General features: G+C 46.4%; 1 protein-coding gene across 3 annotated transcripts in view; it reads right to left on the bottom strand.

Annotated features, from left to right (window-relative positions):
• Window positions 1–379: 379 nt before the first annotated feature.
• FAT1 (FAT atypical cadherin 1) overlaps window positions 380–13,571 on the bottom strand; it is a 125,972-nt gene continuing 112,780 nt past the window's right edge. For 2 of the 3 annotated variants that reach the window (XM_054720108.1, XM_054720109.1), the window contains 5 exons: window positions 11,795–11,905; window positions 9,588–10,222; window positions 7,842–7,979; window positions 2,862–2,897; window positions 380–1,840 (listed from right to left, as the gene is read on the bottom strand). In XM_054720108.1, the coding sequence (XP_054576083.1) occupies window positions 1,203–1,840; window positions 2,862–2,897; window positions 7,842–7,979; window positions 9,588–10,222; window positions 11,795–11,905 (1,558 nt within the window). In that variant the 3' untranslated portion in view covers window positions 380–1,202. The remainder of the gene's footprint in view (window positions 1,841–2,861; window positions 2,898–7,841; window positions 7,980–9,587; window positions 10,223–11,794; window positions 11,906–13,571) is intronic. The other variant, XM_054720107.1, reaches the window with a different exon arrangement.

Raw genomic sequence — 13,571 nt, 5'->3', positions numbered from 1 at the left:
ACAGAAAGATAAAATGCTTCATAAAGACTTTGCTTTTTATATAAATCATAGGTGAAAACCATAAAAGCACTTAAATTATGCCCAATAAATAGTAATAAGATAAAAATATGTGAAGGAAAACTTTCTTAAGGTTTTAGTTAGAAAATATTTATAAGAGTGCTGTTTACCTTTATACCTAGAATTCTGAGCAGTATCACGTAGCCATATACTGCCACCTAGTGGTTACAGCTGTAAATATCGCCTGGTTTTGGCCACACAAAGCTATTTCTACATCCAGTCTTCCATTCATCCACCCATCCATCCATCCTTCTCAACTCATTAACTGAATCCTGACCAGGAGTATAAATATGAAAGAAAAACAGGCAGTAAAGCTAAAATATTTTATTAATAATTTATTGTCAGTAAGAAAGACTGGCTAATGGTCGTTTTCAGTAAAAACCTTTACAAGACCGTTGCATCACAAATATACAGACACTATAAAAACTGTGTCATGATGGTTTTGGTTCTAAACAGGTATGCAGAAGGTCCCCTTACACTTTCCAACAATGAAAAATGTTGATAATCCTAAAATACAGCAACCCATTTAAGACATGGCATGGATCAGACCTTTTCCTCATCCTATGTACACCTAGAAATGCATGACTACACTGAAATGTATGAATGAAATGTCAAAACTTCCGTGGAAAAAGGACAGAGAGCGGAACCCTGGTTATAGACAACGATCAGGGTGCTAGGCAATGACACTACCACCACCCAAATCCGGTAAAAAAAAAAAAAAAAAAAACAACACAAACAAACCCCACAAAAATGTCTTGGGGAAAAAAAAAATCGAGTTAAAACTATGAAAAATTAAATCTGTACATAACATTTACAAAAAAAAAAAAAAAAAAGTGGGGGGGGGGGGGAGGCCGGGGAAGACAGGAAATTTAAAATAATCAAATCTATATAAATACATGAATCATGCTGACAAGATGGCAGGGCTGATGTTCCCGTCTCGTGACCGGAACACAGACAAAATGCAAATACGGAACAAGCGCTGGGACGTGGCACAGCCGACGACCCCTGCTCCCGTCACGGTCGGTGCGGACACCGGACACGGCTCACGCGAGCGCCGCTGCGGAGAACGATGCGGGGAACAGTGCGGCCCGGTCGCACCACCTCCGGGTCCACTCCAGTCCAGGCACTTCGGGGGGAGGCGGGGCTCAGACCTGCGTGTGCTGCTGCGCCTCGAGCGGCGGGACGGCCACCTCCTCGAAGGGGCCGTCGTCGCCGCTCTCGTAGTCACTCATCAGGACCTCGGACTCGGCCTCGCAGCACGCGGACACGTCGGAGCAGGAGGCCGCGGAGGAGGCGGCGTACACCGACAGGGGCACGTGCTCGGCGGTGGGGGCGCCGCAGGTCCTGGGGTACCCGGGCGGGTACGGGGCGTAGGCGTCCCTGCACGGGAGGCTGTCGCCCGCGCCTGCCTGCGGCGGAGGTTCCGACAGGTCGGCGGGGTAGAAGCGGGGCAGGTACTGGTTCAAGTGGAACCGCGGCCGGCCTCTCGAGGCGGAGCCCCCGCTGCCCGCGGCGGGCGCGTCCCTGGGCGGGTGGATGGACTCGAACTGGTCGCCGAACTCGGGCGGCAGCGGCGGCAGCTCGTCGGGCGCCGGGAAGTCCTCGGGCGGCGGCGGGAAGTCGCTCTCGATGTCGTAGCCGCCCGGGTAGTAGTCTGTGTCCAGGGAGCTCGGATCGGCCGAGTACAGGGGCGTCTGCTCATCGATCACCTCGTAGTTGGGGAATTCCTGGATGTCCGGCAGCGGGACGGGGGGCATCCAATCCGAGGTGTCCCAGTGGTAGCCTGGGGAGAAGACGGAACCAGAGTTCAGCGTGTCTCCTCCCGGACCGGGCCGCGGAGAGGGCGCCCAGGGCCTCCAGCAGCAGCGGTGCCACGCCTCCCACACGTGCGGGCGCATCATCTGGAACCCTCCTCTCCCCCCTTAGCTCTGAAGACACCCCCAACCCCAACCCAGTTCTGAGACCCTCTCAGAACCAGGCTCACTTCCTAAAATGTGGACTTCATTTTAGGCAAGTGCCTACCATTCAAGGACACAGAGTCTGAACAGAAGCCGTGTGCTAGCATCTAAGACATGCATCTTCCCCCCCAAACCCCCCCATCCTTCAGCTGCCGGGCCCCCGTGCCGAACCCTCGGCTCTGTATGAAGAGGAGGGCTGGCTCAGCTCAGGACACAGGGAGGAAGCTTTGTCCTTCCAAAGAGATCTCCATGTCAAGTTATCAAATGTCACTTGATCTGCACTAGTTACTTGTCATTAAAAAAATACTCTTTAATGCAACTCTTTAAAAAATAGTAAAAGCAATCTTTAACATGCTAAAATTTTAAAAAATAAATTCCCTATATAATAATGGTAATGCAATAAGTTTAATATAGTAAGTTATACTATTTTTCATTAGCCCTAAAAAAACACAATGAAGTATATTAATGCAGGTGTGTGTCAAAGCATGCTTCCAAATCAAGCAAAATGCAAACGCTAAAACGTAACACATTTTTGACAGACCACATCCATTCGTTATTTTTTGAAAGTCTACAGATCATTTTAGAGAATATAAAAGTATAATAATTTTTTTAAAAAAACCCTCCCAATGTGCAGATAGTTGTTTTGTTTTTTTCTCCCGTAGGATTGTGAAATCCTACGGCAGAGCGGGAAAGGCGAGCAGACGGCGTTTGGAATGCAGGGCGCAAATACGCAGGGACTCGGTTACTGCGCATCCACCAAGCGAACAAGGGAAGCAAGTCAGCACTGGGGTCCAATCTTTGCCAATTTTAGTGCATATCAATCAACAACTGGCATGCATAAGTCACCTCTTGACTTGCCGAGGTCAGGAGCAGCCAAAGACTCTTTTGGTGGCAGAGCAGAGAGAAAAGAAAACATTTATAATTAAAACAGAAAGACGGCTGAAAAGGCAATCAAGACAAGTACATAATACAACGCAAACTGTTCATAATGGCCCAGTCAGCCATGTACCATGCCTTTAAGCCATTAGCTACGAAAATTCCAAATGGCTGAGACATTGATGTAGCACAAATACAACGGGACATAAGAATGGAGCAAAAAAGATGACCGATGATGACCTAGCGACTTTGCCGGAAAGCTCAAACACTATTTTACTTTCTCTTCCTTGTTTCGGCAATCTAAACCTGAAAGCATGGGGATTTTGTTAGGAATAATTAAAATAAAGTATATAGGCTGTAATAAAATGTCCATTGATTTAAAAACTGAAATGACAGCTTCATGTTGCTGAGAAACATTATGAAATCGCTTTGTCTAATACCAGGTAGCATCAGGTTACTTAGGTGATAACCCAAATACATCTAAAGCTACATAATACATACTTAATAAAAACAGTACAGCCTTCAAATGTATATTAAAGTCAGAGGCATTCAAGAAGGAACTTAGATACTTATAAGTAACTAAAAGTAAATCTCTCCAACCCCACCTCCCCTTCAAGTATGATTTGATATTTGCATTGTTCACCTTCCCTTGCAGGGACCATTAGCTACACTTACTGCTCACGCCACCCAAATTGTAATGACGCTCACTCTTTGCACACTCATTTTATACACAGAACCCCAGCAGGAGTGAGAGAAAGCAGATGTAAATCCCAGACCCAGGGCAGGTGCTGACCCGGCTAAGCTTCAGGCTCTCCTCTTTGAAACGAGGGTGGAAATCCCTTAGTGTTATGACGAGGGTTAGTAAGTAAGATGAGGCAGGTCAAGCTCTAACTGGCAGCTATCATCTTGATTCTTGCTATTATGAAAGTTGTAATCACGGGAGAAGTATGGTTACCTTAGTGAGTTTCTAAATGCTTTCTATGCCTTCCACAATGTTCTTAAAAACCCATGTAATAAAGTAATTTGGAACAAATAAGATTTGATTGATGGTTCTCTTCTAGGAATTTAAATCAAGAACTGAAGAAAACTGGTGGTTCTAAAAAATGAATAAGCCACTATTTAACACTCATCTATATAATTTTTTTACAAGTCTAGTAAAAATGCAATAATTGCTTTTTAAAAAGAGGATTGACAACTTTTGTTAATAAATAGGCACTCAATAATTCTTAAAATGTGAGCTAGTTTTCAATTTTAAAACCAATATGCCCCCCAAAATTTTTTAGCAAATGATGTTGCAGTGTAATAACTGTTTCCATCCTGTTTCTTTAAACACCATCAATATTAAAAATATTAGAATCCTATCATGTAAAAACTAAAATTCACTAAGACAAAATGCAGATGACTTGCTGGTTCACAAATGAAAGCACGGTACTTCTCGGGAAAATAAGCGTCCGTCTCACCAGTAACTGGGACAGGCAACACTGAGACATCCCCCCTCCGACCCCCTCCCCCTCCCCCCCCCCCCCCCCATCAAATGCAGCACAACACCATCCTTCCTCTCCCTCAATCCTGACATCGTGTGTCCCAGCAGTTCAGGTCTCTAAGCTTTGTGTGCTCTGGGTGGTCTATGCCTCTGGTTCTCAAAGTATGACCCCCAGACCAGTAACATCAGAATTAACTGGGAACTTGTTAGAAATGCAAATTCCAGGGCCAACCTAGACCCATTCATTCAGAAACTCCGGTGCTGGGACCCAGCCAATCAGCTGGCTTTCAACAAGCCCTCCAGGCGATCCCATGTATCATCTAAAAACTAAAAACTCGAGTGTAATTTGCATGATTACTCAATCTTCAGTACACTGAGAAAGGGCCAATTTACCTTAAAATAATTTTAAGGGAGGTGGTCAGGGCCCTTTCTTATGAAAGTTTTGGACAGATATATGAAAATCTACCTTCTGCCATGTTCAACCACTTCCCTGGCTCATAAATGGGGAAAATCCGAACGTGAAGAGCCAGCGATAGGAAACGGTAAACGCGGCGTGTTCTTCTTATTCCTATTCATATGAATATAAATTTTTATATTAAAAACCTATTTAGATAGAATTACTTCTAAACTTCTTGCCACATAAAGGCAACGTTGTCAGGATCCCGAGTTACTTCTGATTTGTGGAAATTCACTATGAATGACAAAAGGAAATGGAAACACACAACACACACACATTTCTGCCATGGGTCTGGATTGTGAATATATACACCTGCTCAAAATGAAAGTCCTCAGCCCCCTCAGAGCCACAAACGGCTATTTCTAACCCACTGAGAGGCCCAAGCACACTGCACTAGCGACAGTCGCTGTAACACAAACACAAGCACACGCATGACGACTGTACCTTCGTTAGTCACCGTGCCAGCCGCGGTGCTGACAAGGTGTATGACAGTCACTATGGAAGCTTGTAAAAAGGGACAGAGGGAGGAAGTTAGGAAAATCTTCAGCTCATCAGAATACAGTGCATGAAACAGGATTTCTTTACGTAATTTCTACCTCGTGATTTTAAAATGTGAAGCGAACACTCTAACACAATGTAATTCGGCATGACTCCTGCACTCCTCCTGTTAGTGCTGTATCTCAGAGATTTTTCTAATCGAGCTGTATATTTGTTATTAATCAGAGCAATAGAGTAATAACCATGTCATACTGTAATTTAGGAAAAAAATTTAGCTGTCAATTTTTTCACAGTTACAATTATGGATCTAATCATGATAAAACAGTCCTTATTTTAACATCTCATGGGCAAAAGACTTCACATTCAAAGAGTAAAATACTTGCTAAGACAATTTTCTGAGTCCATTTAATGAACTCACACATTGTTCCAGGAAAAGGAAACTTAAAGGTAAAATACGCAATATAAATACCCAAAAGGGGAGCGGGTGCCTGTCTCTGTTCCGTGTACTCCCAGCAGAAAAATGCAGACGGCCTGCCTGGCAGTTTCCTGTGTAAATTCCTTGTCATCTGTGTATCCAATTGTTTTAAAGTGTTTATGCCAAGATAAGGGAGTGAGCCCGCATAGGGAGAAGGATGCTCTCAGAGATGTCCACACCCTGACCCTGGGAACCTTAACTGTTCCCATCCCCAGCTAGGGAGACTTTGCTGATTCGATTACGGTCAAGAGCTTGAGGTGGGGAGCCTTTCCTGAATGATGTGTGTGAGCCCAGTGTAATCACAGGGGTCCTTACGAGGGGAGAGCCTTCCCCAGCTGTGCTTGGAGGGGGCAGTGACTACAGAAGAATGGCCATCGCGATGAAAGACGAAGGGAGAAAGCCAGGCAGGCAGCCTCTAGAAACTAGAAATGAAAACAGACCTGCTGACATTGTTGAGCCCAGCGGTCGCCAACCTTTCGGACCTCACGGACCACCGGTTGGCGACCGCTGGTTTAGCCTACGGAGATTAACATTAGACTTCCAAACCTCAGACCTATAAGATACATTTATCTTGTTTTCAGCCACTATGTTTATGGTGATCTGTTACAATAGCCTAGAAAACTAAAGCTATAATTTAAGCACAGACTCTTAATACAGACTTAAATTCACAATTGATAATGATATAAATGATGATGAAGATTAAAATATAAACTCCTGGACATACTTTTTTCCCCCCTCACGTTGCATTATCTGGCAATTAATTTTTATAACTAATTTGACCATAATTTATTTAAATTATTTAGGAGTTTTTTTAAAAAAGAATGTTTTAAGGAAAATAATTAGAAAATAAAGAAAATTCTGAAATGTATTTATAAAAAGCATTTAGGGATCAAAATATAAATTATGACATAAACTGACAACTGTAACATTTTAAAATTAAGTGTAATGAAAAAATAATTCTAATTTGTTGTGGTTGGCTTAATCAGCAAAGCTATGCTCATATACTGCATCACAGTAATAAGCTATGCTCATATATTGCATCACAGTAATAAGCTATGCTCATATATTGCATCACAGTAATAAACACAGGTACACTCTGATATCATATATAGCATGCTTGAAGTCAGAAAAGAATGGAACATAAAATTAAGGTCATCTTTAGTTTGGAAAAGTTTAGTTTGCAATCTATTACCCCAGATTTAGAAACAAATAATTATTAGCGGGTTACTTCTTAATAAAATATTTGAAATGTTTAAACACATGCCATCTTTATGCCAAAAAAAATTACAGTAAACTTTACTAATTCTGGGATTTGAAAGTTTCCACTAAAAACTCACTTTATTGTGTTTAGTGAATACTGACAATTTTCTCTACTGGTACGTGTGTTATCCATGCAATTTATTTTACGGAAACCAGATACACGTGACTGGCATCACGGAACCGGCTGTCAAACTGTCTTCATTAGGAAGGTAAGCAAACTTACTAGCAATCTCTTAAACTGTGCCCAGTCAGTACGCTCTGATCCACATGGGAGCTGGGGCCGCAGGGGGTGGGGAAGAAACAAATAAAACCTTGTAATACCGAAGGTGCTACGGAAGGTCACGCTGCAGACCACCCAGTCTCTGAGGGGCGTGTCAGAGGGGAGGGGAGAAGGAGGGAGGGAGTGATGCTCAAGAAAGTTGCTCTCAGGGTTTTGAAAAAACCCACGGGACATTTAACATTTTCTGTTGTGGAAAAAAGTCAATACAAGGCTGGCCACCAAGGTAAACATTATCTTTCAATTAATTCTATTTTCTGCCCTATTACTGGAAAGTTGCCACGGTTCAAATACCAACCCGCTACAAACCTTTTAAATGTCTCCCCCAGCAGATGCTCATGCAAGTGTGCACTAGGCGTGAACAGTGGCCCCAAGTGAAACGTGGACACACTCTGAGACCTAACAAGGGGACTGGGTGCATCCACGACAGACATCACACCCCCTGATCAGCGCGAGGAATAAGCCAGCGCGCCCGGCGGCTGCCAGTCCTGCCAACTCACCGTTGTCATCACAGGACTCCGACTGGAAGGAGCTGAGGGACTGCACTTCGGACAGGCTCTCCCGGGCGCTGTACGGGAGGGACGGCTTCTCCTCCAGGGGCTTCTTGGAGAGGCAGGGGTCAAGGTCCACCACTTTAGCTAAAAGGAAGGAACGACAGACGGGAAGCTCCGTGAGGGCTCGGCCTGTGTTTTGGTCTCGGCTGTAGCCTGCCACAGAGCAAGCGTGACCAAGACCGTCTGAGGCTTATTCAGTCAAAGAACACTTGAAAGAAACATTTGAAAAACGAACAAAAAAAAACACACACAGAAAACCCCACAAAAAACCTATAGCACTTCTTGCAGATGCACAGAATAGAAATGAACCTGCCCATGGATATCATTAGGCAACATGGGGAACTAAAATTTTGTTTTAAAATGGTACATAGAACTTTTTACATTTTTTTAATCCTCACCTGGAGATTCGTTTTTATTGATTTGAGAGAGAGAGAGAGAGAGAGAGAGAGAGAGAGAGAGAGAGAGAGAGAGAGAAACATGACCAGGGACTGAACCCACAATTTGGGGATGCGTCCTGGCTGGGAATCTTGGTGTACAGCAAGCATGTCAAACTCGCAGCCCACAAGGAGTATTTTTGCAACCCAGCCAATATAACGGCATGTAAGAAACATTTTAATAAAAATTTCATAACTTAATTTTTATAATATCCTGTTATACATAATTATTAATAACAAACTACAACGTTCATTAATGACTGATTACTATAATCATGTTGCATTCATTTCCCTTACGCGCCTTACATGCAGGCGCACCATTTCTCTCCACTAATACCAGCAGCGAATATTTTAGCAGCCGATTGCCACGTCATTAGTCTTAGACTGACTTGTTTGGTGTGTGCAACGGGAAATATTTCGCTTTTGGAGAACAAGAAAAATAGGTTTATTTGCATTACACTTATTAATTTGTGAGTTATTCAGTGTCTGGTAAGTTGATGTTCAAGAAAAATATTAATTGTTATTAAAATGTTCTATTATTTTATGTTAACGATGACTCGTTTATTTCAGCCCTTGTATTCAGCATGTCTCTATCGAAATAAACCTACATTTCTATGAAAATTGAAGATTTTGTTTTTTTATGGCCCACATAAACTTAAAGCTTGTGTATTTGGCCCGTGTTAGCCTTTGAGTTTGACATGCTTGGTGTACAGGATGACACTCCAACCAACTGAGCCACACCGGCCAGGGCCATAGAGCTATTATGAAAGCATCAAATATATGTTAGGCCATGAATATAAATACAAGGATGAGCAAAAGCAGGTTTGCAGTTGTGAAATGACCTTCTTTTGAGTTAATAAAGCTGTTGTTATAATCATAACCTGCAAGTCTTTTTCCTTACCAACTGTATACCTACTTTTGCCCACCCTGTATTGTCACTTTTTCTGATCCTGTTTAAAAAAATCCTACCATACAAATGTCCTCCCAATTTTTTTAATCATATGAGGCCCCCCCCCCCCAAATTATAGTTGAGGACCCTTATCAATTACAGAAATGAAATGATCTTCCCAGACTAACTGGAACATGACCAGATTCCATTCCTGAATGAAAATACTATCACAGCCACAATGCTCGGCCAGGGCCCCAGGCACCCGGAAAAGATTTTCAAATCTTTCCAAGGTCTGTGGAGCCTGTCGGCACTAACAAGGACTCACTGTTCACCTCAGCGACACCCCGGAGAGGGGCACGCGGTTCCTACCGTCATAGTCGAAGTCCCAGCTGGGCTTCTGGATGGAGTCGCTGTCGGAAGGGGAGTTGGACGGGGGCGGGGGCGGCAGGTTCGGGGCGACGCTGCAGACGGCCACTGCTTTCCGGTGTCCGTGCACAGACTCGGGGTTAAAGGTGCTGAATTCGGGGTGCTCCGGGATGGCAGAGCCTTCGAAGGAATTTCGGTCCAGATTGTTCCTGGAGTCGCTGGGGATGCTGGGCGTGTAGGAGATGGGGCGGACGGGCACCTGCGGGGGGGTGTCTGAGTAAATGTTCTTATTTAGCTTTGAATCGAAATACGGCCTCGGCATGAACGCCGTGGTCGGGCCCAAGTGCTTGTCTTCGGGTTCCGGCTGGTGCTTCTTCTTCTTGTGACGGACCATCCTGCGGCAGACGACGAACACCAGCACCAGGAAGAAAATGCCGACGACGAAGGCGAGGATGCCGATGCCTTCGGCCAGCCCGATGTTCCAGGGCGTGGACACGTACTGGTTGGGAGCCGCGTCCTCGCAGTGCCGCCCGCGGAACTCGCGGCTGCAGTTGCAGTGGTAGGAGCCGTGCGTGTTCTCGCAGAGCGCCCCGTTCCGGCACGGGCTCCCCGCACACTCGTCGATGTCGCTCTGACACCTGCCGAGAGAGCCAAGGATGAGGCGCGACCTTCGCCGTGTGCGCCCGACCGTGGCAGGCCTAGAGCTCTTAGAGACCAAGGACTAACCTGATCCCTTCTTAATAACATCAATAAAATCAAACAGATAACAACCCAAAACACACTACCCGCAAGGATAACTACAACCGGAAACCTTCCGGGGAGAAATTAATCATTTGTGTCATACTTGGTGCATCTGGGAGAAAACCACGAGGTCAAGCCCACATTTAACTGCCATGTTGCTAGGATTCCACAGGTGACTAAATCAAACGCATTGGCTGGTTGTTTCTGTTCTGATCCAGACATTTATAATGCGCATTTTGATACATGGTAAGCTGTAAGCCATTCTAATAGGCTTAGATTAAATTTCTAAGAAAAATCCTCCCAGAGGGGATTATGAGAGTTCCATAAAACACGCGAAAAGCTAGAAAACTCGGTTTTCCATTTGTAAGTGTTTCTCCCTGTTGAACGCCCCACAGCTCCTCACCCTTACAGCATGGTTCACAGTTGCACCTGTGCAGATTGCCCTGATGCTTCTCAAACCCTTCCTCCTTTAAGAAAATGCTTCTACGTCCTACCCCCATTCTGACCTGGCATTGGAGTTTTGACTACTGAGACGTATTTGTCCATGATATTAAGTATTAATGGGTTAGAATTAGGAAAGTTAACATATGAACGAAGACGACGTGACCGGCGGCAAAATTCAAGATTACAACCTCGACTAGACCAAACCCACGTGGGAATACCTACACGCAGGTCACACTTAAGGCCTGATGGTCAAGGCTCATCTAAAAGGGCACTTATGAAGAACATTCATTGAGTCATTTTTTTTTTTTAAACTGAACTGATAAAAAGTCTAAGGTGAAATGGCATCTGAAACAAAATCTACTTCCTTCCAGGTCTACAACAAGCACCTCAGTGCCTCATTTTCCTTCCCTGGAAAACAAGGATCACCTCTTAGGATTATGGTAAGGATTACGAAAGATAATGAGAGAGCTGGAAAAGGTTTCCAGATGCTGGAAAAGGTTTCCAGATGCCATACAAGTGTCAGCTATAGCATGTTATGAAAAAATGTCATTATTGCCATCCTCAAAGACAGCAGACCATAGGTGTCTGTTTAAAAACATAATAATCTCACTCATTCCACAAACATTTACTTCCTGCAAAAAACCCACACACAATTTGTTTATACATATCTTGAAAGTATGGAAGTAGGTTTTTTCCCAGAACTATAATATTATATTCATTTGCTCGTTTTTGTGTTTTTTTTTTTAATTAAGAGCAACAAGATAATTTACATTAGGAGCTAATATGAATGTTCTTCGTAAGTGCCCGTTTAGATGAGCCTTGACCATCAGGCCTTGAGCGTGACCTGCGTGTAGGTATTCCCACGTGGGTTTGGTCTAGTCGAGGTTGTAATCTTGAATTTTGCCGCCGGTCACGTCGTCTTCGTTCATATGTTAACTTCCCTAATCACTAGGGTTTATTGGCATCTGCTAATCCACGTGACATTACAGAGAGCTGGGAATGAAGTCATGAACGAGGGCAGTTACCTTTCTCCCCTGAAGCCCGAGTCGCACTGACAGACGGCGCCGTCCAAGCTGTCGAAGCAGGTCCCACCGTTTTTGCAGGGCTCGTCCTTGCAGTACGGACTCAGCTGGCACCTGAGGAACAAGGACCAAGCATGAACCGAAGCCTCCTACCGCCAATGAGGACCGCGAGGCAGAACGCATTAACAAAGGAATGCAGATGTGTTACACACATGATCACCTTTAAAACGCTTTTAGATACCAGAATCTATCTAACCTAATAATACCCAAACATGCAAATTGACCGCACCTTCGCTACGCCCACAGCCAATCAGAACGAACAAGATGGCGGTTAATTTGCATATGCGGGTGCTGAGCAGCCTGAGTCCTGTAAACGTCCTCTGGACCCAGGCTGCTCAGAGCCTGTAGGCCTGCGCTTAGGTCCTGAGCGGCCTGGGTCCCATAAACATCCTCCGGACCCAGGCGGGATCGCTTGGGTCCTGAGCCGCGGGGACCCCAGAACGCCCCCTGGCCACTGGGAGCCTTGGTGGGCGGGAACATTCCCGTGTCTCCATAGCGAAGCGGGAATGTTTCCGCCCCCAAACACTTGCAGCAGTCTGGGGTCTGGGACCTAAGTCACTCAGAGCCTGTAGGCCCACGCTTAGGTCCTGAGTGGCAGGGGCCCCAGAAGCCCCCTGGCCACTGGGAGCCTTGGCGGGGCGGGAACATTCCCGTGTCGCCATAGCGACACGGGAATGTTCCCGCCCCCAAACACGTGCAGCAGTCTGGGGTCTGGGACCTAAAGCTGCTCAGAGCCTGTAGGCCCGCGCTTAGGTCCTGAGCAGCCTGGGTCCCATAAACATCCTCTGGACCCAGGCGGATCGCTTAGGTCCTGAGCGGCGGGGGGCCCCAGAACGCCCCCTGGCCACTGGGAGCCTTGGTGGGCGGGAACATTCCCGCCCCCAAACACTTGCAGCAGTCTGGGGTCTGGGACCTAAAGCCGCTCAGAGCCTGTAGGCCCGCGCTTAGGTCCTGAGTGGCAGGGGCCCCAGAAGCCCCCTGGCCACTGGGAGCCTTGGTGGGGCGGGAACATTCCCGTGTCGCCATAGCGACGTGGGAATGTTCCCGCCCCCAAACACTTGCAGCAGTCTGGGGTCTGGGACCTAAGTCACTCAGAGCCTGTAGGCCCACGCTTAGGTCCTGAGTGGCAGGGGCCCCAGAAGCCCCCTGGCCACTGGGAGCCTTGGCGGGGCGGGAACATTCCCGTGTCGCCATAGCGACACGGGAATGTTCCCGCCCCCAAACACGTGCAGCAGTCTGGGGTCTGGGAAACATCCTTCAGACCCAAGCCTCTCAGATCCTGTAGGCCTGTGCTTAGGTCCTGAGCAGCCTGGGTCCCATAAACATCCTCCGGACCCAGGCAGATCGCTTAGGTCCTGAGCGGCGGGGGCCCCAGAACGCCTCCTGGCCACTGGGAGCCTTGGTGGGCGGGAACATTCCCGCCCCCAAACACTTGCAGCAGTCTGGGGTCTGGGACCTAAAGCTGCTCAGAGCCTGTAGGCCGGCGCTTAGGTCCTGAGTGGCAGGGGCCCCAGAACGGCCCCCTGGCCACTGGGAGCCTTGGCGGGGCGGGAACATTCCCGTGTCGCCATAGCGACACGGGAATGTTCCCGTCCCCAAACACTTGCAGCAGTCTGGGGTCTGGGAAACATCCTTCAGACCCAAGCCTCTCAGATCCTATAGGCCTGCGCTTAGGTCCTGAGCAGCCTGGGTCCCATAAACATCCTCGGGACCCAGGCCG

The sequence above is a fragment of the Eptesicus fuscus genome, chromosome 8 (assembly GCF_027574615.1).
Source record: "Eptesicus fuscus isolate TK198812 chromosome 8, DD_ASM_mEF_20220401, whole genome shotgun sequence".
Taxonomy (NCBI): domain Eukaryota; kingdom Metazoa; phylum Chordata; class Mammalia; order Chiroptera; family Vespertilionidae; genus Eptesicus; species Eptesicus fuscus.
Note: the sequence above shows the minus strand (reverse complement) of the source record. Positions and strands in the feature narration are given on the sequence as shown.